This window comes from Pleurodeles waltl, chromosome 12, assembly GCF_031143425.1.
Source record: "Pleurodeles waltl isolate 20211129_DDA chromosome 12, aPleWal1.hap1.20221129, whole genome shotgun sequence".
NCBI classification, from domain to species: domain Eukaryota; kingdom Metazoa; phylum Chordata; class Amphibia; order Caudata; family Salamandridae; genus Pleurodeles; species Pleurodeles waltl.
In genome coordinates this window covers 53965626-53993515 of record NC_090451.1, presented here as the reverse complement: position 1 = coordinate 53993515, position 27890 = coordinate 53965626, and the positions used below count along the sequence as shown (strand labels likewise).

The 27890-nt window shown below is 43.6% G+C and overlaps 1 protein-coding gene across 2 annotated transcripts in view; it reads right to left on the bottom strand.

Moving 5' to 3' along the window:
- Positions 1–27890, bottom strand: part of SSBP4 (single stranded DNA binding protein 4) — a 444236-nt gene that overhangs the window by 368000 nt on the left and 48346 nt on the right. For both annotated transcript variants that reach the window (XM_069215621.1, XM_069215622.1), the window contains exon 2: positions 9131–9203. In XM_069215621.1, coding sequence (XP_069071722.1) covers positions 9131–9203 — 73 coding nt within the window. The remainder of the gene's footprint in view (positions 1–9130; positions 9204–27890) is intronic.

Sequence of the window (27890 nt, the reverse complement as noted above, 5' to 3'; positions counted from 1 at the left end):
TTACTGTTATTACCTCCACACATCATCACACATGGAAGATATATGGAAGAGATATTCAGTTTTAGGTGTTTGTGAGCCTCCATATATTTGTGGTATATAAAACTTCAAAGTATTGAATCCAGAACATTGACTCTTACTGTGCTGTGAAAGTAAATGTATAGGGTCAGTATAGATTTATTGTTATTACCTCCACATCTATTTATACAAAAGGCATATATATATACTAAGTTGTATTTGATCCTAATTATATCACTCTACAAAAATACTGTATCCAGTACACCGGATTCTCCTATAATGTCAAGGTATGTGTATATATAGGTATCCATGTAAAAACTCAGTATTTTGGAATACAATTGTGTGACAGGCCTCCTGGAAGGTAATGTTTCTTCACCATGGTACCCATTGCTTTATCCATGAACCTTTCGTCGATAATCTTCCGATAACCTTGAATACAAGGCTATTCCAAAAATCCATGTATTTGATGAAACGTTGCCACTCACTTGAGTGTTTTTTTTCCTTTGGGTTTTGAACCAATAGCTTTCAAATAGTTTGGTATTTTGGAGTCTTGCACGCTTGTTATGTAGTTAATTTGTCTAGCATAAAACATTAAAGTTGCTTCTTAACGCTTGCGTAGTCTAATGTGCAGAGGAGGGATGTGCAGGTGCCACTTAATGCAAGAGAAGCTGGGCTTTCAGGTGGTGTCTTGGAGGAAACAGTATTTAGCGGATGGGAGCCAGAACTGAGACAGCATGGCTAGTCAACCAGGTCCTGTTTAAAGTGATTAGTATGGAGCCAATGATGTTACTGGCAGAGGGTGGTGTCTTGAAACGTAATGGATCAACCATGACTTGGGGAGAGGTGGCCCTGTGTCAAAGCTGACTGGATGGCTCAGTGAGCTTAACACTTGCCCGTGAGCTATGATGCGACCAGCAAGTCATGAACTGGAATCCAAGGAAAGCACTCAGACCAACCCCCTTGAAAGACCGTAAGAACAAATACCATTAGATTGCGTACTGGTAACACCTGTTTTTAACAATGCTTAGAAATGGCAACGTGTGGTATAAATTGCTACATGGAACAAGTTAATATTGATAGAAACTGATCCGTGGGCTCTACACAGGAACCTTTATTGAGAAGTAGCCAATGAAAACTTGGGAGTATCAGGATCTAAATCTCAGAAAGTCCTAGTAAGGAGGCTGGACACTGAACGCTCTTCTGTCATTTCAACTCATGAAGCCGGAGGGCTGGATAGCAAAGAGAAAAGGAGTATTCCACAATAGACAGTAATCAGTTGACTGCAATCAGGTGACTGCCTTCACGCTACAAGGCAAATGAAGGTAGGAAAAGATTGTCTTAAGGGAATTTACGTAGTGAAATCTTATATTTGAGATTGAGGGACAAAGCAGAAGCTTGAATCCTGCAGCTATGACAGGATTTCAAACAGGATGACACATTTGTGGCCAAAGATACTGTACTGTGGGCAGACATTTAGGATGCTGTTGAAAACAAGCATTTGCAATGCAATGGGTCTTGTGTTTGCTCGAGTTAGAGCTATTAGTGGCGTTAACTCCTAACCGGACTTTTCTTGCCACATAAACTGAAAATGAAAAGTAATACAGTTTCACATTAGGGAACCGATTTAAAGCACCATGGCATGAGCATGGAGGTGACCAATCAGAACAAAAAAAAACGGTCCATTTTAGCCTTTGCATAGTAAAAAAAAAAATGTAAGCATGATTGCGCTGTGTAAAACCTACATTTCACGAAGGAGCACAAGGATAAACAATAGAATTAAACTGGTAGTCATGAAAAGCGCTCGATGCGAGATCACATGGCCTACAAAATAAAGAGAAAAAGTAGTCCAGAAACCATACGGAAAACATGGAGCCTCGTATGTTTTCAGTAGTTGGCCGGTGCTCTCGAGGAGATCTAAACACCAGAAAAGGCATGACGTATGCATGCCTTTCACTATTGAAATCAAGAGAATTTTAGAAGGCAAGCCCAGGAGCCAATCAAAGTGACAGGCGTTGTTGAAAGCCCCCAGAGAGATTACAACAGGGACAGAGAGCTTGCGCACTCGACCCTAAAAAGCTGCCTAGAATCAGAATTATGGTTGTGCATCGTATTTGTGGAGCAGGATAAAATCAGACGTAAAGTGAGTTATTGCATGATGAAAGATAAATGAGTACACTAATACATTTTCCAGAGGGATGTAATAAAATTGAAATAGCAAAAGGTGGCAAGTTAAAAGCTTGTAAGAAAGTAGGATTGATTGTAAACAGGCGAGGTGAGTGCTGATAGAGAATAACTGGCATGATCTGGGCACCATTAAGATGGTAACATGAAAAGTTGTCTTGTACACTACACTGCATGTCTCTATATCAACTTTTAATCTTACACTAAAAAGGTCCCAACTAATCATCAGGATGATAAAATATGTCTTTCTACAATTTTCATAAGAACATACACTTCTGCTACTTGTTGGGTATACACACTTCTTTGTCCTCAATGAGGAGACGCCTTTCACTGCAGACTTAACACCGAGCTAATATTTTTGTCAATGTTGGTGTTGACAAGTTTTAAAACTTTTAAAATTTCAGTCAGTTCGCCTTTCTGTTGCTTTCATTTTATGACAACGCGCCCCCACTTTTAGGGGAAATGTTACATGCGGTTTCACCTAGTGCCAGACACAATACAAAGGCCTCCATTGAAGGGGGCCTGGGAGGAGGGGCACAAGAGGGCATGAAAGGGTCAACTGTGGGACTCTGGCCAGATTAATATGTCCATTCAGTGTCCAGACTCTAGAAGTGTAGCAGGGGTCTCTGAGTGCTATTTACAGCCTGCGGTGCAAAATACAGACACTTAGCTTCAGCAATCATATGAAATTGTTCACTTTTCTTTCTGCAAGCCATCGAATTAAAGAAAGATGGTTTTCCTGGCATTACTTAGGCAAAATACAGGGCCTGCTAATGGCTGCTCAAAGTACAGGTTTCACGTCACTGTCATTATTTACCAACTTAGAAACCATTTCTTACACAAGGATGCTTGCTAAGCATATAGATGATATGAAATAAAGTATCCCTATCATACATAGTAAGGATATTGTATGTCACTTAGGGGTTCTGTGAAGAAAGAGGCAAAAGGCCACAGGCAAAGCTAATTTACAGTCACGGATATTGGATGTGGCTTGGAATATCCTAGTGGCAGGTGGTGGGGGTAGTTTATTTCTTATAATACAAGGTCACGCCACAATGTTTCCCTTGCCTGCTTTTAAATTCTTGGCCTCCTGTTTCTTCTTGTGAATATACCACTGTTTCCAGATAAGTATAATAAATAAGAATTAGTCCTGTGAAAATAAACTCACTAATAAGCATTAGTAATTGATGGTAAATTATATTTTCAGTGGCTGCAGCTTAGACTGTGTTTTAACAGTCAGATTCCTGCATGCTTGCAAAGAATTCCAGCAGTGTAAACAATTAACAGATTGTCATAAATGTCTCCCTATCAGCCAGTGACAGTGAATTTGCAGCCTAAAAAGGTTGGAGAGTTGAAATGCTATTTTAACGTTTTCTGATTCACAAAGGAGCTGGAATTCTGTGACCCTGCCGGCTCTAGGACAGTGGTTCCCAACCTTTTGACTTTTGTGGACACTCACATTATCATTACTGGAACCCAGGGACCCCCCCCACTGAATCCTTATTGGAATCCAGGGACCCCCCCCCCCCCACTGAGTCATTACTGAAAGATGGGGAGCTAATCTGTCAATATTATTTATTTTTCTAAGCAGTCGCTGACCCCTGAGGAGACTTCGCGGACCCCCAGGGGTCCCCAGACCACAGGTTGGGAACCACTGCTCTAGGAGGCTAATACTGAAGTGTAACAACTTATTAAGGTGGAGTAGCGATGTCACTTTCTTATTACAGGAGAATAGAGATGTCACAACCAGATTTTGAAAAAACAGAGAGAGACAATTATATATATAGCCATCATAAGCTATAGACAATTGTCCAGGTTTCGTTGATCACCAGTTCAAGGCACATAATCTGTACTTAAAGGAAGCATTGCTTACCCTGGAGGAATATAGTCCACCTAGGAGCAGTGCCAATGGAGGAGGACTCAGTGAGACATCTTTCTGAATTAACGCTTTCATTGACCCACTGTCTTAAGCCTGACTCACGACTTAACCGAATTAGCATCTTGGCAAACACAGGACGGTAATAGACTATTAACGACCTTTAAAGTACTGGATGCAGCCATTACTGCAGGCGGCGACCGATTTTTCATTAGGAATGATTACATTAGCTCAGAAATAAATATGGCCTTACAATGACTTTCTTCCGCAAGGCAGTAAAGACCATGAAAGTTTCTCGGGGTCTGCAAAACACAAGTAGAGTGTTTTCCCCTGGTGGGTCTGCCGGCGTGCTGAGAAGACCCCGCCACAGCCACTCTTTGTCCAGGAAGCAACCGAAGTTCCATACTCCTGGCTCAAATTAATTTATCACAATGTGTAATCTTGAGGCAATCAACATATTTCCGTCCTTCAGTTTGCTTACTTTCTACATATCCATGCTAAAAACTGATATTGGGCAGTACACAAAAAAGCAAAACATTCACATTTACAAATCCGTTGTTCTTCTATGGTGTCAAGTTGTCCACCAGAGATAACTTAACTACACAATTTTCAGCAAATTCGTATTACTGATCCTGGGGTGCACAATTAAAAGAAACTCAAAAAATAATCTAATAAAGTACATAGGATATATGTTTATGAAATCTGGTGTTTCTATAGGATCTGGATGATAACTAAAGGTTTAGAGGGTTTCAGGAGTGTTTGCTTCTGAAGTTTGGTCCTGCCCGGAAGATAGGGGGCGCTGTGATTCACTTTACCTCCATTATTTACTCTACGTACGTGAATTTAAAGTCGTTCTTAATGCCGCGTGAAAGATTACCATGAAAATGTTCCCAGTCTATTTTTTGCAAGATTTACACTGAACTTGTGGAGATTTTTGACTTTTTTGCAACTTAAAACTTTTGACAGCTGGTTTGGAAAGGTTTAGAGAATCCAATGTTCTCTTGCAAAAATATTTATGCACACATTTTTTCTTAAGAAAAACAACAACTCAAAACTTTTTTCCACCAAGGGGGAATTATTTTTGCTGGTAGGAATTTCACTTCCCTGCACCAAATCTGGAGGTATTTATTTCCACTCCTGGCCTGGAAAGGATGTACTCTTATCCCTTGACAGCAAATCCCTGACTAGTCTGGGGGGAGACAGGTCCAAAGGAGAATTTGTTGGAAACCCCCGACCAGTAACCTTCTGCGTGTTCACAAACTAAGACTTCCACTCCCTTTAACCACAAAGTCCCCCTCCACCCGCAACCCCTTCTCAAAGATCTACACACATGAAAATCTTTATGTGAGTAAATCTTTTTATGAGTGGGACCCCAACTTATCTAGATGAGGGAAGATCATTTCGCCCTCGAATGCAAGGCTATTGCGTATGTCCGTTTGACTTGAGCATGCAGGTAGCTTGAGTATCACACCAGATAGACTCAAATCAAATTTGAATTTTGTAACTAATAAAAACTTTTGATTGTGGTTGTTGTGCAAAACTAGTAATCTATCAAGTTACACACTGTTTCACGATAGCAAATATAAGGATCAATAAACGTTGTAAGCTTCCTACCAAAATTATACCTTCCACAGAAGCGATTCACAGAATTTACTTTTTAGACATTCCTGTTGGGTGTCACTTGAAGAAAGGTGTACAATCGCCCCTAGGGACTACTCTTTTACTAAACATTTTTTGAATATTGCCCCTACCTAAAGTTGCTATATATTGTGTTTTCCTTGTAGCCAAAATATTTTTTAACCCGGATCCATGGTGGGTCCACACCAGAGAGGTCCACACCAGAATTTCAAAATAACAACTGACGGCAACTAATCGTTACTGATCCATTAAGCCTGTACACCGGACCATGCTCCCTTGGGTGGAATGGGTGTGCGGCACATGACTGGCAGGTAACGTGTAAGTAAGCCTCTCCCATTGCATCCATACCAGAGAGGGAGCCGCGCATCTGCCTGTCTGCATTACGCGGGGCTGCAAGTGTGTTGCATCTGCTCTCGCAGGCTATCCCTCTCCGTACAGAAAGGTGTTGGCTCAGAACCAGGACCGGCGGGCTCAAACTTTAGGTGCACCCTTGTAAAGTATATTTTACTGGTCAAACGTGAACTGGGCCCAATTAGTGGCCCTGCATCTGGGGCACTGAAGGGAAAGTGAGAGGGGTCCAGATGAGATTAATAACCTATGGCAGAAAATATATTGTTTCTGCATTTCCTGTATATCAGCTCTAAAGTCACATTAAAACATCCTCTACCTCAATGGTTCCCAACCTTTTGATTTCTGTGGACCCCCACTTTAACATTAATGGAACCCAGGGATCCCCACTATATCATCATTGGAATCTGGGGACCCCCGCCTGAGTCATGACTGGAAGCTGGGGACCTAATTTGTCAATATTTTTTAATTTTCTAAGTAGTCGCGGACCCCCTGAGATGACTTCGCGGACCCCCAGGGGTCCCCGGACCACAGGTTGGGAACCACTGCTCTACCTTTCAAATTAAAGAAGTTCAGGTGCCCAGTTCCTGTCTATTTAAAACACTATCCCACATGGACGAATGACCAGTGAAGAACCACAGGACCTTGTCGCGGTCTCATATGACCATCTCCTAATCTATCAGCATTGGTGTCTGTTACTCTTGTGTTCGAAGTGCGGCTGAATGTAGATTTCCCAACCGTGCATCCACACATACAAGGGGCGCTGAGTAAGTTGAAGACTGTGTAAATTGGCAAAATTAGTAAACAAATAGATCTAATGTCACTTCATAATAATATGCAGATATGCAGATATGCAGAAATATTCTATTGACTTCCATATTGCAATTTTTTCATGGAACGATCCATTGTGGGTACCTAAAATTTGTAATGGTTGGCCTTAATAAAAGCCAATTCAGAGGGAAAAAAAATAATTACCTCAGAAAACCAAAAAAGTAATTGAAGCGCACTCAAGCACGGTCGTCCTTCAAAGAGTTAACATTTTTACGCATGATTTAGAATAATTTATTCACAAACACATCAGATATCATGTGTAAGCGCTTGTGAAAACGTTCAAGGGTTAAGGGAGGAAATGGCGCCTATCTACGCCAGTCGCAGAGGATATGACCGATGCACATGCTAAGAAGGTCAGGCAATCCCTACAATGGGCGCGGGTCCGCATATACTTCAGGTAGGACTGCTGGTGACCACGTGCAACCGCGCAGGTCACGGCGTAGAAGCCTGAGGTTTGCAGCAGAAGCTGACTCAATCATGAGGACCAAAAACACAAGCGAGACAAGCCTCTCTTGATCAACCAATAGGATGGATGGAACAGACACATACGCCTCATCTCGGATAGACCAGAGATTTCCAGCGTAGGTTCAGGAGTGCCCGATCCATGCCAGAATTTCAGGACAACCTTGACTATGTACAGGTGCTGCATTTAAATACGAGTGAAAATCTGGCCTAGATCAGACTCCTGAAGCGGTGATGGACACCCCTGGACCAGACCATGAAAAATGCTCATCCTGGGAGATGGGGACAATTTTCTTAACAGACTTCAAGTTCAACACAAAGAAACGATCAGGTCTCTCAGACCTCAGCAGCACTTTACTGGATGTGGTGGACGTTCATGGAAATTTAACATGATGTTCAGCCGGTTACACCTTTCAGACTCAACTGTCCACCTTATACTTTAGGCACAGCAATTAAAAAATGTGTGCAAAATGTGGTATAGAGGTCACTGGAAATTTGATGTCCTGATTAATAAGATCGTACCTGTGCATTCTTTTGTGCAGAGTTGTAAAATCCGTCATATTGTTTTTTCCACGGTTATATAGGATAGGGCAGGAAACACACGGTACCCACACTAGTGGCATTGCAGTTTTCACTACAAATGTGCCAAAGCGGTAATATGAAGTATTTCCAGATATTCAATACCACATTTCCCCCAACAATCACACCTCTAAATTCATGCACTTCTATATCTTTTGGGTGATGCAATAACTGCAAGAAAGGACACAAACTAAATTTTACCTCGGGTTTGAGGGGGGCAGGATAGCGTCACACGGAATGTACATGACCTTGAATCTTACCACCTATCTTCAAGAGATTTCAAAGACACTTTCTTGGATTGGAGGTGATAGCAAAGTGAACTATGCAGGGACTGGAGTGTCATCCGTGGTAGGTTTACAAGATAGTTACTGCATCATGACCCTGGACTAAAATATATCCTATTGTATTTTACTTTTATATAAGGAGGATGATGCCCCAAAAGGAGTTAACCAATATCTGTTGCAGCCTTTAGGGATGGGGCACCTGGATCACTTATCTCTCTTAGGGGTGGGGCACCAGGATCTCTCTTATCTCTCTTAGGGGTGGGGCACCAGGATCTCTCTTATCTCTCTTAGGGGTGGGGCACCAGGATCTCTCTTAGAGGTGGGGCACCTGGATCCCTCTTAGGGATGGGGCGCCTGGATCTCTTTTAGGGGTGGGGCGCCTTGATCCCTCTTAGGAATGGGGCTCCAGGATCTCTCTTAGCGGTGGGGCGCCTGGATCTAACTTAGGGATGGGGCGCCTGGATCTCTCTTAGGGGTGGGGCGCCTGGATCCCTCTTAGGGGTGGGGCGCCTGGATCCCTCTTAGGGGTGGGGCGCCTGGATCCCTCTTAGGGGTGGGGCTCCAGAATCTCTCTTAGGGATGGGGCCCCTGGATCCCTCTTAGGGATGGGGCCCCTGGATCCCTCTTAGGGATGGGGCACCTGGATCTCTCTTAGGGTGGGGCACCTGGATCTCTCTTAGGGATGGGGCACCTGGATCCCTCTTAGGGGTGGGGCACCTGGATCCCTCTTAGGGGTGGGGCACCTGGATCTCTTTTAGGGGTGGGGCACTTGGATCTCTTTTAGGGGTGGGGCACTTGGATCTGTCTTAGGGGTGGGGCACCTGGATCTGTCTTAGGGGTGGGGCACCTGGATCTCTTTTAGGGATGAGGCACCTGGATCACTAGAGTGTGTTAGGATCTGAAATGATAGTCTTACCTCTGACAGGAAAGTCTGTGCTGATTTCTGAGCTCCAACATGCAGCAAATATTCATAAACGTATAAAGCTAACCTGCAAGAAAAGAGAAATATATTTCGGTCACATGTTCGGCTTAATTGAGCAATCTGCGTTTCTTCAAATTACGACACTCCTTCTATGCATGTATAAAAGCATAATAGAAAATGAAGCAGTGCTTCCTGCCTTTAATGGTCTCAGTGGGCCACTGTATATATTTAAAAAGTACTTAAAAGTCAGACTTAATGCGATCACAATTACTGGCTCATTTATGCTGCCTGAATGGTCCCTTTTGGTCTTAAGTCATTTATTTTGAACTCAGGTGATGGTTCTGAGTGGTACTTGCTCATCTGAATGGGCGACCACAAAAAAGGTCTTCGGCCAGGTATCGCACAAGGAAGAGCTGGGCCAGGCCATCAACCTATTCGTAAAGACCAGTTGCCATTCAAGCCTTTCATATTAGCACGCCACTGTACGGCAAGAAAGACGACCAATTCAGTTTCAGGCATTAATATACTGTACAGACAGCGCCATCCTGTGGTGATCTGTCAAAGAGTTGCTGCCGTTTAAAAATAGGTGCCAGAGCTGTGCTCCGGCAAACACCGGCACAAATTAAGCACTGCAAATGACCTTACCATGTTCTCTCCACTGAGGTGGAATCTGTTGCACTTTGCTGAACCAGAGCTGCTTGTTTTCACCAAGTTCTTCTAGTCCACTGTTTGTAGATTTATCTTATGAATATCCTAGGAATCTCACTTGGATCCATCCATTGTAGTCCTACTCTCACCTCCCTGCCTCTGAGCGCTTCCAAGACACACCTTGAGGCATATTCTGACTGTTCATCAGGACTCAATAACCTCTCCAATGCTGCTCCCGTTGACTTTCACTAGGCCACATATTTGAAGCATTCTTTTTTTTTTTGCTAACCCAATACCAGTCATCCAAAGCCATGGAGCACCGACTGCTCCTGGCGTCTACTTCAAATATACGGCCATATGAAGGTCAACGGGAACTGCATTTGAGAGGAGGATATCGAGTCCTAATGAACAGTCAGATTAGGCTTCAAGGGGTGACACTCACGCCCAATGAGTAACAATTAGATTGTACAATGTTAACACGTCAAGGTTGTCCTATTTTGATACTAAATTGAAAACAAAAAACTCAATTCCTAGTATTTATCAGTTGAAACCTGGCAAAAAATGTGAGGTTGACCACTTTCAAGGGGAAGGAGCGTTTGCCACTCAACCATCAGCACGGACAGCTGCTTGGTTGTTAGCGGGTGAGAGCAGGCAATGGATGAAACGGACAAGTGAGTGAAAGACCCCTCAGCCGAGACATTCCAAAGACTCGGGCTGTGGATGAGTAGAGAAGGGATGCACTTCACACAAGCTTGGTCTCTTGGAACTCACTCCTAGCAGTCACCAGGGCCTCAAGCAGCAGCTTTTCCTTACAAGCGGTGATTATTACTTATTAACTACAGCCACATAGGTGCCACAATATTTCTTTGTCGTAGGGTGTGGGTGGTACTTTTGCACCAGCTTTGATTGAATATTCCATGCTGCCCTGAATTTGCCAGTAAGTGATGTTCATGGAGCCACACACCACACTATTTTACGCAAATACGTGATGATGTACACACAAATAAATCGAGAAAAAATGACGTTTACCTAGGGCAAAAGTTTCTTTTTAAAGGCAGAATGCCTGACATAAATTTGTTACTTGGCCCTCCTATTAAACACATATATATATATATATATATATAGATATATATATATTAAAAATTTTTTTTAACAAAACTGGGGTTTTATGAGGGCAAGAAGGGAGATGCGGTGAGGGGAAGAAGCATGGTGTGGGTACAGGGACTAAAATTAAAATAAAGCTGGGTAGGAGAAGGTTAAAGGGAAAAGTGCCACACAAGGGATAGAGCGGCTGAGGGGCAGAATGACTAGGGCAAGAGAGAGCAACAAACAAGGGAAACCACACACATGCACACTCATGGAGCGCATAACGAGAAAGAAAAAAGTAGTTCCCTTAAAAGTGAGCTGTGAAAGGATACATGTTAGCGAAGTCAGCCAATTAAAACAAAGGTAAAGAGACTGCACAAGGGGAGGGTCAAACGCAAGAATACGAAGGCAGACATCGAATAAAAAGGAATGAGATGAGAGTTCCAAAAAAGCCAACCACTGGTAAGCAATGGGCAGGCCGTAGGCCCGCCCTACGTTGTTAGAAGGACCACATTAGCCCTTTTGTCTAATAATTAGGAGGTTTATAGGACAGGCGGTTGCCCCATAAAGACAGGTAGTACTGGGGGGAAGCGAGTAGCTTGTGGTTTGCTCCTGTTTCTACATGGCGGTGCATTTCTAAAACAGTCACTTACCACAAACACTTCATTAGATAAACAGAGCAAGATAATCATGTGCCAATCTCTGTGGCCAAGGCCGAAGGTGTGCAGCTCAACACCCAGCAAGCGTGAAGTACAAATTATCCAAGACGAGCAGCGACACACTATATTCCGCTAAATTGTCACTCGTTTCGAGGAACAATCACTCATGTTTAAGGCAATTTTGTAAAAATGTGACACTTGAAGGTAAACACTCTTCAATGCTTTTGAAAGCACACTTCCAGATGTCACACCTAATTTATCAGCGTATCACACACTGGTGATATCACAGTTTGACAGCCCTTGCTGCCGTGATCCGCCGACGAGTGAGTCACATCATCATCACCACTGTCAGGTTCACCTCGAACAATATCTTCCCCCCACTTTTTAGATTATCATTTGCAGAACGGTGACAGCAGTTTGAACAAGCACTGGCAAATCCAATACGACTGGCGGCTTTAATGTGCCAACGCCTGTGAACACAGGTATCTAAAATCAGTTCTGAGTGAGCTGAATGAAGAAATGATGGTCAGCATCTTAAAGTCTGCTTACTGGCTTTGCTAATGCTGGGTAAAAAGTAGCAAAAAATATTGCTTACTCTATAAAATGCATATAGAATTTATGAGAATGTGATGATTGAGTGCTGTTTTTGGACGTAATATAGTCCAGTTCATGCACTGCAATGGAAGTTTTAGATGGTGGAATGACATACAAATAACCAATAGTATGAAGTGAGACCATAAAAGCTTTGCATGTGGAGTTAAATCAGACTCCGTATACATTTTAAAGAATTGGTAATAATACATCTTTCAGACACACAATCTCCGCAAATATTCAATGAGACTAATAATATGTGGTCCATTATCGAATACTGGTGGGCCCTAGAGTGACCTTCTCACTCCAAGCGAATACAGACAATGTCTCCACCCCTAATGCAAAACAAGACAAACTCCCGCAATGCATCAGACTACCACACAAAAGCCCAGGGCAAAAAAGAGTGTCCGTAATGACACGGACGGAGGGAAGTGGTCACCCTACAGGTACTAGAGAAGCCCAGGTCAAGATATCCACAAGAGATACCTTGAACACGTTGCACGGTTCCGGTTCTCCTAGACCAACGCTGGACACCTCTCGGTTATCAGAACCCGGACCTCTGAAAGCAGGTCAAACACTCACAAAAGCTGCGAACAACTTCAAAGCTAACAAGGAGCACAAATTTAGTATTCAACCCGAAGAAACTTTATTCCTAACCTAACCGTCACATTAATCAGGGCCTGTATACTAACCGTGACCTTCAACATAATTCTAACCATAAAAGTAATATTGAGCCAGATGTACAAAAAATGTTTGCATTTCTTACTGGTCTGAATCGCTATTTTGAACCATTAAGAGAAGCAAAATGAGCTTTTCAGATGTACAAAGCCCTTTAGGGAATTGCAAACTGCGATTTCTACCCCGTAGGAATCGCAATTTGTGAATATCCGAGTAGGAAATCACAAATATGGATTCCCTATTTGTTATTCCTGTACAGATGTACAAAGCATTTCCTAAAACAAAATTGGGCATTTAGAGGGTGCAGTTACCATTGACTTCAGGTTGATGGTAACCATGTGCAATTTTAAAAAAGCACCCCCAGATGCTTTTTTAAAAGCGCAATAGAGCACACACACGCCCCTTGGGCATGTGTGTGCTCTATTTTGGGGTGCATTTTGAGGGGCTTTTGTCCAAAGCCATCCCTGGTTTTGCATTTTCCAAACAGCAATTTCCTAATAGGAAATATCTATCTGGGAAATGCAAAAATGCCCATTGTCAAAAATGGCACGGGATATCTTATTTGTGATTTCCTAATAGTGATTCCTGCTTTGTAGGACTCCCTGTTAGAAACTAAGGGCCAGATGTAGCTAACTGTTTGCGAGTCGCAAACGGCGAAAATCGCTGTTTGCGAGTCGCAAACGTGTATTTGCTATGCAGAAATGCATTTTGCGAGTCGGGACCGACTCGCAAAATGCATTTCACAGTTGCAAATAAGAAGGGGTGTTCCCTTCCTATTTGCGAGTCGCAGTGGTATGCAATACCATTTGCGACCGCGAAATGGAGTCACAGTTACCATCCACTTGAAGTGGATGGTAACCCACTCGCAAACGGTAAGGGGTCCCCATGGGACCCCTTCCCCTTTGTGACTGGACCCCAAATTATTTTTTCAGAGCAGGGAGTGGTCCAAGGGACCACTCCCTGCCCTGAAAAAATCCGAAACAAAAGGTTTCGTTTTTTTTTTTAAGTGCAGCTCGTTTTCCTTTAAGGAAAACGGGCCACACTTGGAAAAAAAAAACTGCTTTATTTAAAAGCAGTCACGGACATGAAGGTCTGCTGACTACAGCAGGCCCCCATACCCGTGAGTGCCCTGAGTCGCTATGGGGCCGCAATTTGCGACCCACCTCATTAATATTAATGAGCTGGGTCTCTGCGACCCCATAGCGACTCGCAGACGGTGTCTGAGACACCGTTCTGCATTGCAAATTGCGACTTGCAATTTACCGTCTTCCTACATCTGACCCTTAGTATCTTGGTAAGTAGCATTTTGCATTTCCTAAATAGCGATTTCTATGAAGTCGCTATTTAGGAAACACAAAATTGCATCTACGTACACCTGGCCTATTAACTCTAAACCAAACCAAAGTCCAAAAGACCCCACTCATCACTGAAGCAAAGAACTAGACAGAAAACCCTTATACTTACTTTATGTCCACCTCAGCCCTGATGTCACTAATGAAAGGAAAAGTTCATAATTTCACTGGATTTTCTTTTCTAGGACTCAAAATTCCTCTTTTTCCATTATTTATTTTTTATTTTGACCAGGGTATTTTTCTTCATAATGGTTTCTCCCTTTTTTATGCAACACCCAGGCAGCATGGTGCTCTCAGAAGCAATGTGATATACTACTCTGCATGGAAGGGGGTTGAGAAAAACAAAAGTGGGCTGGGGAGGTACAGTGCTTTTTTAATGAAATTGCTTATTGTGAAACCGAGAGACGTGAGTACGAATCATCCTTTGCCATCTAGACAGTGTGATCCTGGGTAAATCAATACCTCCTTCAGTCTTAATTCATAACATGCCCAAATTACAACTACATAGAAATGTTCCAAACCAATTGTACATGCTACACTGAACACTTGTCTTTTCACTACTATGGGCAGAAAAGAGAAATGTCTATGGAAACTAATTAGAATAAAAAATATCCCAAGTACAGGACAAGATCTCTTGTGAGTTGCACATCAAAACGAAAAAGAACATAGACTTTGGTATCAATTGTAAGAATTTCTATTTTTAAGAATGATCAGAAAGGCACTGGGCGGTCATGCTCTGCAGGGTTTTTTACAGCGATTAATAATCTTTTGGTTTATTATACATTTCGATGTTTTTTTCCGGTTTTCTAGCCTTCTACAGGCTGGAATTACCCTCCACCCGGAATCCCTACCTAGAAAAGCAAGAGTTTATCTGCAAAAAAAGGCCCACAGTTAAGTGAAAAAATAATTTAAGGAACATGTCAGAAAAAGATGAAGCTCTACAAAGAAAGAGATATATAAATGGATGTAAAAGGGTATTTTCTATTTGACCCCTTTCATGGTATCTTCTACATTTTTTCAGACCTGTCTAGTTTTGTAGGTAAGGGAATGTCTCCGTGGCTTGCTCTGGCCTGGACGTGACACTCAGCAAGCAGGGGGAGCAGAGACCCCTTTCATCTTTTGGGTAACACCATCAGAGTACTGCAGGAAACCCGGGGGGGGGGGGGGGGGGGCCTGACCATACACAGAAACAGACGCAGAGTGTGTAATATGGCATTTACCGCCATTGTTGTGTGTGGGGGAGGGGCTGTGACTCAGGAAGCCTTGAATGGGTCAGGATGCCCCTCCCTCAGCAATAGTGATAAACAGCGTATCACATGAGGGCACATCTGGCTATGGTTTACTCACCATGACGTTTATATAGGTCTGGTGTTGGGCAAGTCCTTTTGAATTTACTAAAATTATAGTATAAAATATACTTATGGACAGGGACTTTCAGGCTGACCTCTTCATCCATTGGTCTGTTACGGTGTCATTCACATTTTATTCTGCCCATTCCAGCACGGGCACTGGGTCAGCCCACTTCAGCCGATGGCTAACTTCACTCTGAGTGACAGCATTCAGCCTTTTCACAAGAGTACTTCCACAGATAAAGTAGTTCCCTTAAGAGCCAGGGACTACTATGACAGTGCAAGCCCGGAAGATCCCTGAACGATAATGTTCTACAAAAACCACAGCAAAACAAAAGAAACATGGGTAAAGTCAAAAGCTGGTAGCCAACTCCAGACCACCTGGTTTTGCCAATGCTTTTTCATGTGCATCTGTTTTGAAAAATAAGTACTTAGTCAAAATCTGGGTACAAGGGCTTAGATTTGTGTGGTGAAGTAAAATCATTCTGAAAAGGTTTCCAGACTGTAGTCTGAGCCACTGTGCTGTGTAAACTCATTGAAAGAATGAATGGCGTTTTTATAAAGCGCTCTTTAACCAAAGAGGATCCCTCTCACCAAAAGAGGAATCATCCTATGAGGTGGTGGAACCTTTGAATTTTCACCCATAAATTCCGCTAAAGTTCTTTTCACACCTCAGTCTCAACTAAGGACCAGATTTTCAGATGCTAGTGCCAAAAAGTCCTACGGTGAACATAGAGTTCAATTAATACAATGTACATGAAATCCAAAATAATGCTAAATTAGTTTACAAATCTAAAATGTAATTGATCAAACTCCTCATGCCTGCTTTTCTAATGTATGATCCATATTTGTACCAACTGGTTCCCCATTCGGATAGATCTCCACTTCAGTTGGGTTTAATGGGATCTGCCAGAGTTTTGCTTGGTTTACTCAAGATGAATGTACATACTGACGTTGCTTCATACCGATGAAACATTTTCGTTCTAAATCAATGCAGTGCTCAAGGGCCTCAACAAGGAATTATGTAGGAAGACCCTATTACTCCCACCTGGACTCGAGGAACGCTGACCGACTCTGCCAATTGAAAGACTGCAGAACCAGGCCGCCAAACTGGGCCTGAAGATTCAGGAGCGTGTCTATGTAAAACCAGTCTTGAAAGCACTCCATTGGCAGTCGGTGGAATCTAGAAATAAGCTGAAAAGTCTTCTTGCTTTCCACAAAGTTCACTGGAAGAGAAGCCTTGAGTAAAATTAAAACTTTGCTTCTCAACCTCTGCACCTGCAATACTGGTCGGCTACTTCACACTGCATTACTCAACCAACTTTCCAAAGACTAAAAAATACTGAAGCAGTTTTCTAGGAGTTTAAGGCTCAACGTTTTAAGACCAGAATCCATCACTGAGGGAAGACACCAACTTTTGGAATCCAGAAAACTCTTGGAAACTCATTTATTTAGGCTGGACTTTGACAAAGGTTTAGATTGGTGGTACAGAGTGGTAAGTAGGGTTTTAGGGATCATGTTTGACCTGGAGATGTGTATACCTGTGTCTTTCCAATGCCCGATATAACTCAATTAGTAAAGGCTCTTTATTTGGTCGCCATCTTCAGAGCTTTAAAATCTTCAAAGCTATTTGGGGCAGAGTGTCCCATCTTGTGGCGGTCTGAAGGAAGCAGTTCTTGGTGATTGCTCGCACACAACTCCGCCCAAAGCCCGGTCCTCTGGAGGGCTGCTCGTGCAAGGCTCACTGTTCCAACAAGCTACTTCAGATAACGAACTGCATGACTGGGAGTGCGGCCATATGTGAAAAACTCTACGCAGGCCAACTGTCGAGGTTTACACAATTAAAAGGACTGATTCGTCTACATTGGCTGCGTATGCCAATGGTGTTGCCAACACTGGAAGGCTGTTCCTGGGCACCTACCCAGGGAGCCGGGGAAACATGATTTATTGACTGCCTAAATTGCACTGGACTGGCGCAGATTTCTGGACCGAATGTTGCATTGGTCTACCCTGTCAACACTAATATTACATGATACAAATTAGCAAAGTGATTGTGTATGTGTGTATTTTTCGTTCATATACCATGTGGCGAATGAAAAATGGCTACAAGGAATTACAGGCTGAATCCGCAGACCAACTCAATACTTGTTTAGAAGCATGCTTGGGAGTGACAAGGACAGTTATCTTTCATAGCTAAAGGTTCGCCCGGATGCGGTTTACTTTTTTCTCATATGAAATTAATCTGTTTCTGTTAAATAATCTAATTATCGGTACACTTGGGACACTGTTGAAAGCAGTTCCATGTTAGGGCACTCCACTATTCATATTGTTGGTTCGGTAGCCACAACTCTGCCACAAAGGGCCACCGCTCCTTACCCTCATCTCTGATACTCTAGGTTGCGCGGCTTTGTTTAGTGTAGTGATTCTTTCTCTGCATTATTTTACAAATTCTCAAGTTCTCTTTCAACATGATGGCTACTGTGCGCTTGCATTGTTGACTTTGGCAGTGCTCTAGCATGGCCACCTCCGCAACAATAAAAAAACATTAAAAACGATGGTCAACGTCTGCTGTACGCGAGTCGCCAACTCAACATTGCCACTCGTCTGATCTCCACTGGTATCAGTAAAAGTGGCCACTACAGAGACCAATTATCTTGTATTGCAAAAGAAACTATGTCCGGCAATTCATTTTCCAGCTGATAAACGGTGAAGTCTGGTCTCCAACTAAGTAGGAAACAGCGGCACCCAAGAGTTACTGTAAGCGGAGGTCCAGGAAGCGCACTACATCCTGACTGCGGGAACTCAAGCAGCCAGGAGCCAACTCTTGGTTTTGCCCCTTGTGTCATTTTTTTTTTTTAAATTAAAAAAAAAAACAAAAAAACAAAAAAAACACACACTGAACCGCAGAAACGAAGCAGAGAAATAAAAATAGTATATTTTGAAATACAAAATTTGCTGAATTGGTGGCATATCTTTCTAAAAGTCTTCCCTTGGGATAGTCGAGATCTTCAGTATGGATTATTATCAGTAGAAAGCAGATTTTGAATTCCCTCCAGAGTTTAGGATTTGTTTTTGTCCTGCAGAAATCGAACATTTTTTAAATGTACCACAGATTTCCTATCTGTATTCATATGGCCAGGAAGAGAAAATCCATGGATTAGAATCAGAAAAGAAGGTAGCAATGGCTGGGGTCAAGGAGGCAGCATCAGCACAAGTTACAAACACATTCACACACTGACGCGTACACTGACTGATGGGCACGTGCAATGCACCTCAGGGGAGCTGCATGCTGAAGTGTGCACAGGGCCTGCTTTAAGGGAGTGCGACTGATACAGCTACACGGGTGCGGACCTGGAGGGGGGCACTGAGCTCAGGGGAGGGGGGGGGGGGACTGTGTTTAGCACCAACTTATAATTTAAAAGCACCTGAAGCAGAGTTCCAGCTGTCAGATAACAATAAAACTGCTGTGATAACTCTTGTGATTATTGTTCATGGTAAAGAGAGATCGGGGGTTTCGTCCAGTGGCACTTTTCACTCGCCATATAATAGTGCAGAGGGTTAATGTGCCTGCTGCAAAGAACAGATCTGTATTTTATGTGGATAGCTAAGTGGGTTAGTAAAGCCAGCCTTTACCAGCGCTTTAAAACAAATCAAATGTACGTGAGGGAGGCTATGGAGAGATGAGGAGCACTTTTGCCGGGTGGTGGTACAGGAATCGTAGGAGGAGGTTATGACGGGGGTGGGTGGGGGTTTGTACCAAAAAGGATTGTCGCACAGTGTGCCACCAGTGCTAAAGCCGGCCCTGGCTGAGCAGTGGGCACCTACTAGATCCTGTGGAGACGCTACCCAGCCCGATTCAGCCAGCCACACACAGAGGTCCTCTCTCATATGGGAGGAGTGGGTGCAATGCAGTTGCCACTTGGCTATGTGTTTTTTTACCAGCATGACCAGTTTTTTGCTTTTCCTGGCTAGTACAAACATTCAGAGTATCACCTGGAGTCAGTATTTTTTTCTTCTTATCAGTGCCTAGTTAAAACAGCAAACACGAGAATAAAGCACTTTAAAATGTGTTGGAGAGCTGCCCTAATGATCCTTGAATGATAGTTTAATAAAAGAAAGGCAGAAAAGAAGTGTGAAAAATGACAATGGATTATTTGAAGTCTTATTTAGGTATCATGTCTCAGCCCTTGCAAAATCTACACACTGTGAGGATGCAGAGATACTGACACGTTATCCAAGATGTGTGAAAAGGAACATTGCAAGGGACATGAGAAAAAGGCTGGATACCCACACACTGGATGCTGAAATGACTTTGCTAGTACTAACAAAGCTATTTCAGTGACTGTATCTTTACATGAATTTAGCCCTAGAATCCTGGTGCTGGTTAAGGTTAAGTACCTTCGGTGATCTTCACTACACATCACACAACGTTACGGTTTTAACCATATAACCATTTGGGTAATTATACAAAAGTCTGACAAAACCATGTGAAATTACTCACAATTGCACAAAATGAAAATATTTTAGCCCATAATGGGCCTTTTCATCAATTTCTGAAGCGACGCATTTTGTGCTAAAAAAGGGCAAAAAACAGAAAAGGTCCTAAAACATCAGTCACTTGAGTACTCTTTTTTTTCTATGCATCTGCTGTACATTTTTGTCACAAATGGTGTGTAATTACACAATGTCGTGTGATGGCGGAATGCCAGGTAACCAGCATAATGCAAGATTCACAAAATTACATGAACTACGCCAGCGCAATTTAAATGTTGCCCCTATCTACATATAAGGAGATCCAGCGAGTGTCACGCGCTGCCCTCTTGCGAGTTACTACCTCTCCGATGACTCATAAGTAATAAACACCATATTACACTCTGTACATATACTATATTTTAAATGTCTAGCTAGAACATGAGTATGTACATTTTTATACTAAACTTATTTTTAGACCTTCTTGTGCTGCTGTGTGTAATGTTTCATAATGCTGATACAACATGTATTGTTAAGGTCTAGCTTAGTAGTGCTCAATTTATCAACCTTGAAAGAATGGCAGGCAGTGCCAGCCCTGCGGGATCCAAGATTAGGAGATGCGGGACACAACAAATCTCAGGTTTGAGCGATTAACAGGCGGCGCTGTCGATCGATTAGATATCAGTTTAATGGTTTTAACCGGCATGTTGAGTCTGTACAATAACATTAAACAATATATAGTCATACACTTAACAGGCCTTCCACTTCTATATACTCTGCCTCCGGCTTAACAAAGTTACACCTTTCTCGGTGACTGTATGGACGGATTTATCTAGTTTGCGGCTTTGTACAGTCAAGTCACCAGGCAAAACCGTGATTCGCCCTGGGAGTGCTCGATTGCCCCTACAACAACGACGTTTTTTAGGCCCCATTGTGGGGGTCCCCGTGGAGGCTGCACAGAGAAGCTGTGCCAAAGACCAGGCCCGGGTACCAACACAGTCGTACAGAAATCACGTAAATTGTACAGTAATCACAGTGGAAATGAATGTACAGAGCCCCGATGACACACACAAAATACCTCAATAATTACAACACAATCTCGACATTCACAAAGCTTGGACCATTCCTCAGGAGCCAAGTGAAACGCGAATATACCCTTTTTGAAACGTAGCCGCACTCAATGCATCTTAATTAAGGACTGCACTGATTAGCTCGCCTTAATGTGCTTTCTTGTGTTGCAGACAGTGCGATCTGGAAGAGGTTAGAACACAAAACCAGTAACTCAAAGACCTCATATGGGCCAGAGGCGCGCGCCTCTTCCGCGGACCGAGTCACAAATGGTTGGTTCTCGATCAGTTCCAAATTGTGAATTTTTGGCCAATGAACTTTATGGGTTCAAGTCTCCTGCAGGACCGCTCCACTTACTTATAAATTCAGTTCTGGGAGGGGGTGTGGGCAGCCCCACCTGGAGTCCTCTGCCCATGGGGCGGGTTGAACTAAACGCGTGTCGTTCTATGTTTTAGGTGAAAATGTAGGCGAGAATGAAAAACCAAAGGATGAAAATGTGGGAGTAGCCACTACAACCTGGTAGGATGAACCTGAAAATTAACTAGTGACACAGGAAGGAACAAGCAGGTAGAAAACATGCCTCGAGAAGGGGAAGCCAAAAGGGTAAGTGGGTTGCAATTCACTAACGTTCGAGCCGCGCCGCAGTCCGCACAGGCTCAAATGCACCCCGGCCAAACACTGGAGTAAGTCACACTCCACAAACGGCCACTCACTGACTGCAAAGGAAATCGCACAAACATCACTGGCGACGGAGGCAGAACGATGCCGGCGTAAGTCGCAAAATCTACGTAAAAAGATTCAAATAACGTTGCACATTCTGCTGAAATCCATAAAAAATAAGTTGCAATAGCATATTTGTAAAAAAAAGTGAAAAATGCAGAACCAAATATGATTTTAAGAAATCGTCAGAGAACATAAGGCATTGCAGGCGCCATACAAATTAGTTTTAAAATGTAAATAGATCAGATGGCAATCCTTAGATAATTACACATACATACATTATTTATAATTGTAAAAACCTAAATAAATAACTACATTACATCCACTCACAGACATCATAACTCACCTTACGTCCCACACACTGATACACAACTACCCCTGTTGTCAATTCCTGGCCCTAGAGGGTCTCGCAGCATAAGATGAAGAGCTCGAGCCCACGGGGGCGGGGGGAGTGAGAGGGGGGGTATTGGCTATTCCCTTTTCTTTTCAACTTTCAGTTCCACCTGGTGGAAGTGGAGGTCTCTGCCTACCACAAGTAGGCCGAGGTTAAGGACCTTGACACCAAAGATGCACCCATAAAGTTTCTGCAGTTGTTCTTGTCACCGGCTCCTCTGGAGGTTGTGGGGACACCTAGGATTCTTTGTGAACTGCATCCAGGCGGAGGTTTACACCCAGATGTAGGCAAATGACTACATCCGCGGGGGTCTCGGCACACAGGCCTGTGAACTGCCTTCCATCAGGCCAGAAGAAAAAGTCAGTATTCGCCAGTTTCAAGGTGTAACACCCAAAACAAGAGCTTCCTCTAGAGCAGGTGAAGTCCATAAAACTATGTACAAGCCAAGAGACCCACTGCACCTGGTTAGAGCAAAACTTTACCAGGAATGGAAAAAACAAAAACGAATTAATGGTCCCCTAACTTGCTCACAGGTTGTTCTGTACGTGTGTGTGTGTGTGTCTGTAAGGTAGTGAATGGTGCAGCTATCCCAACTCACCCTGCACCCAGACAAAGGTACACACACCCTCAAACACATACAAGTGCATACAAACACATCTTGCGCGTAAGTCCCAAACATGCATGTAAAACACACTTGTACACATATACACTGCCACGCACACCTCAAACACCCAAATGCATGTGCGCAAACAACATGAACACAATCCAAATCATGAATGTATGAACACACTTGTACAGAGCCACATACACAACAACCGGATGCAGACACTCGAACCACACACGTGAATACACACACACCAAGCACGCTTACACACACGCGGGCGCACGAGGGGTCAGAGTTAATTACAGATGTCGGCTTCTAAGCGCTTCGGTTTTACAGTTGCACAGTCTGAACCTGGGCACTGTGGCTGCGCGCCCCTACCACAACTGCTTAAAGGTTACTGCTTACTCCAGCTACTGGGGGAGAAAAGGAATAAATAAATCAGATCATGAATGGGTGCTTGTAGGACAAGCCCGGGGACTTCGAAAAAAGCACATAAAAGCACAGTCGGAAAGCTAACACCCACAGCAGCCTGACAATCTGTGGTCGCATGAAAATCCACCATCACTGATCCGGCCAGAAGTATTTCCAGTTACCTTCTTATGCATACGGGGCATTGCTATATCTGGCTTCCCAACTTGTAATCCTGGTTTTATAAAACAAGATTATTATAAATATACTAGTTTTTGAGTGGTGGGCGTCCTTGTTTATAGATTCTCTCTTTAGCTCCTAGTTAGTGCATTGGAATTTATAAAACAGTAAACTAGACTACAGGTCCCAGAATTCAAAGAAAACACCTGGACTGAAGCAGTTGGTCACGCTTTGGACCTGGAGAATTTGGCAGAGCTGAATTGTTTACCCTTCCTTAAACCCCGCATTACTTTTACAAAGTTAGTCCAGTAATCCAGGCTTCAGAGACAACTTGAGACACACAATGGCCTTTAGCTTGTTTCTTCATTACTTCCTGCTGAATTCCTCGATTTCTATTGGTTGGGCATGACATGCGCACTAGCAGACAGCGTAAAGAAAGATATTGGCAAGTACTCACTGTGAGCCCCTAAAGTAACTTATTTACCTGTTACTTTCTGTCAACCACCACCAATCACTGTCTTCTGTGGCTCTCCTTGGCTGTCTGTCAATCACACAACTTCCTGTGCCCTCCCACTAGGAGCCATTACCCCACACAGTGGGAGCACCTTACGTGACCCCGGTGTATTTTCACACATCCATTTATCGGCACTGCAAGCGATCAATTATTCAGGACTTCCTGACAACCTTTTAAAAAGCCCTACACATGGTACCTCTTGAGAGTAGCAAGGAGTGGGGGCTGCCCAGGACTCCCCTCCGCCCCAACCCCTGGATCAAGAAAGACAACTGGGATTAGGCCTCTTGAAACACGAGGGGATGGGAAGTATGTCTCATTGTTGCGGTGACCTAGTCTTGCAGGGACGGCTCCTCCGCTATGGCGGAGGAGCATCGCACTCCCCCCCCCCCCCCCCCACCAGCAAGAGCTGCAAAACTTTTATAGCAAAAACATAATAAACTCTGTTTATTATGTTTTAACTTACACAAGTGGGTGGGGCCACAGGTATGACAGGGACGGAGGGGGAGTGCACAGCACTCCCCCTCAGTGTGCATGTATGTGTGGCCGGCTGTCTCGGGCTGGCCAAACACACATGCGCAGCAGGCTCTCTCCAGCCCAGCAACAGAGTTGCCAGGCTGGCGAGAGTCTGCACAGGCTCACAGTCTGCCTGGGAGCACCCTGGCTGGGCGCTCCCAGCCAATCCTAACGCTGCTCAGAGCAGCATCAGGATCGGCCGCAGGACAGGCTGGGAGCCCGTGCCTGCAATGACGGGGGAGAGCAGAGCGGATGGAGTGGCGTGACGTGGCGTGGAAAAAGGTAAGTTTTCTTTTAATTATTGTTATTATTTTTTTTTGGTTCCCCCCCACCGCCCCTTTTCCTTCCCATGAGCCTTGCCTGCTGTAATGTAATGACGCTACAGTGTTATATGTGTTGTAACCGTTATTGTAAAGCACACTGACACAGTTTGTAATTTATAAGCTCTAAGTTAATACAGCAAATAAGGACACAGGCGGCAGGCGTAACAACAAATTACAAATATTTGGTGGGATTTTAGTTAGGGAAATTACAGAGAGAGAGAAAATAAAAATAAAAAGCCTCATCTAAAAACAAGCATTGGCAAAGTGAATAAGTCTGGCTTTAATGTACTAAGGCATTCAAATTGCATTTGGCATGTCTGTGGCGCCCGGTGTAACTATTAAAGCCAGATCAAGATATTTGTCTGTACTTGTTTGGTTTTAGGAAGCTGACCTGTGCATCCTTAGACATGCACATATAAACATATATAAGTACACATATTTGGGACTGGCACATGGTTCCAGACTACAAAATAGAAAAAAAACCTTTTTCAGTGAAATAAGTAAAAAAAGGGTTTCCCCATCACGGTGTGCCTATAAAGTAAATAGGTTTATATGTGAGGATTCAGTGCACTTTTGAGATGTAAATAGTCCCTCATACGCTGCAATGCAACCACTCTATAGGGGGCAGAATGGAACATAAAACACCAATGACATGAGGTGAGAGAGTCGTGCCGCTCTGGATGGAGCCAAAGTCCACTCTATGTATATTTTAAAGAATTTGTGAGAGAGGGGTGCACGCAGCTGCTTGCCCAAGCTGGACCTAAAATTGGAATAGAAGTGTTTTCCCAGTTGCAGATGGTGTTGCCTGAGGCATGATGGTCACCGGCCTCCGGTTACAATCCCTGAGGATGGATGGACGGTCAGACATGTCTCGTAGTTGTTAGAGGGATCCAACTTCATGCGTCCAACAATTATATAGAGGCAAGAAAAATGGCAATTGTCTCTAAGTTGGGATGTACCATCACGGGGTTCTCTCATCATCGGGCAGCAAAATAATCAAGGCCGGGCCTTTGAGACATCTGACATCTTCTGATGTTTCGTCAACTTTTGTATTTCGCTTAATCGTTTACACCCAAAATAGAAGTCACCCTTGTTTTTAAAGCGAAAATATGTTGAACTAAACATAGGTACGCATCTTTTTTTGCTATGAATTCTGTTCTAGATGCACAAAGCACTGCAGGGAGACTCAAGATTTAAGCTTCAATAAAGAGAACCAAATTGTTCTACCTAAATTCTAATTTTAAACTATTTTGTTGGCAGTTATGCTGAGCTCCAGGCCACCAGGGTAAGAAAAGAGAAAGCAACAGACAGGCCTCCTTTTCCCCAACCTCTGACGCAGCCTGGCGGATTATGTTGGCCGGACCCTCGCTCCCAAGATTCAGGAAAGACCAGTCCAAGATCATCGAGGTCTGTGTGATAATTGCTGCAAAATAGCACCGAAGGGTCTTAGGATCTGAGGATTTACTTTGAGACCAAAAAATCAAGAGGGTTGTGAATGTCACCGGAAACCTGAGATGGCAATACTGAACCAAAGGAAAGAAGCTAGTCACCTGCAACAAAGTCCTAAACCCTAAAGCTGTTCTAGATTCATGGGCTGTGCTTAATCCCACGATATCGTGGCTCGGATTGGAGAAGCGTCTTATCCTACAAAACATTAAAAACTCTGGATATTGACTACATGCATGGTCAGAATGGCCCAGCACAACCTATTTGCAGGAAGAAGAAACGTGCACTCAGTTCTGTCCTTCTATCTGGGTTTTCCTATACATGCAAGCAAGCCTGTCCATTGGGTACTTCCAGTGTTGTACCTACAGTGTGTCCAGGAAGGTCCCCAGTCCACAGATTTGAATAAAATGCATAAATATAAAATGCAAAAATGAGAAAACACCATAAATTCTCTTCTCATCTGCTCTAAACGACCGCCACCGCCCTGCTGTTGCCAAAGGAGCTGAGAGCACCCCAGGGCACGCCGGCGGGCGCAGGAGGACCGGGACAGGGAGTTGCAGGCGACTCTTAAAAGGCTACTATGGCTGCAGGCACTTGTTCAAAAAAATCTATTTTGACAGCTCCCAAAAGATGCCTTCCTATTCTGCAATTACTGGTTGTTCTCTTTTATTAATCATGACATCCTTAGAGAAAGAAGAACAAGGAACTCGCACGGACCATCTCATCTCACGCTTGTCCATAGGACCCAGAAGAAGCAGTCAAGAGGTGTGACGGGGAAGGATGCAGAACTCTAAATGTTCACTCAAAGGTATATCGACTGGCCAGGAAACGGAGTCCAATGCTAAATCCTGCGCAATGAAAATGCAAGGGGCTTTGAGCATCTCTTTACATCTCTAGCTACATATGGAGCCATACAGAGGTTAGCTGCCATACAGGCATTATGTGGAGACGGCAGCTGCTCGCGTAAACTGAAGAGAAGTCGCACACAGACGCTGTTGACACAGGCTAGCTTAGAAAGATTTGAAGACACCGGTGCCTGCTGTCCAAAAATGGCCGCCTTGTTCCATCACTACCTCTCCCTGGAGCCTGGGCCGAGACGAGCCAATAGCTAGTAGGATCTGCAGGCCGGGCATGTCCTTCAACAGTGTCTGAACAACCACTTTCAGTTCTTGTATAGTGACTGCCAGACTGCTCCATGTTTGAATTTTAATAAAACCAACCATTGCGTACATGAGCCGTTGCCTGAACCTATCATATGTAAATTTATCTCATGAATATTAATTGTGGATGTCCCATATATCGGAGCATCCTCAACAAGCACCCAGATTCTATATATTACACCATGTATCGTTCGGGGCATGGCCATGAAGTCGAAAAGCAACAAAAAAGGTCATATATGGCCCTTTGCAAACATAGTTCTCTGAGACTTTAATATGCACAACATTTCATTTATTTTTAGAGACTGAATTTCTTTGTATTTGCTAAAATTGAGGCTCGTTCCATGCAGTAGCTTGCAGCCGGCAGCCAAAGGGGCAGTTGTGGACTAAGAGCTAAGCACAGCATGAAAGTACCGATTTAAGGAACATTTGCAACATGGAAAAATGGCCAATTTCTTGGCGGATCGGGAGTGCCGGCAGGCGCTTCTAATCCCTCAACGGGAATCTGTAGCCACAGCCCGGTGAGCTCTCTGCAGGAATAGATCCTGTCGCGTCGAGTGCCCCACATTTCATTACGGTCCGTTGTGTACTCTC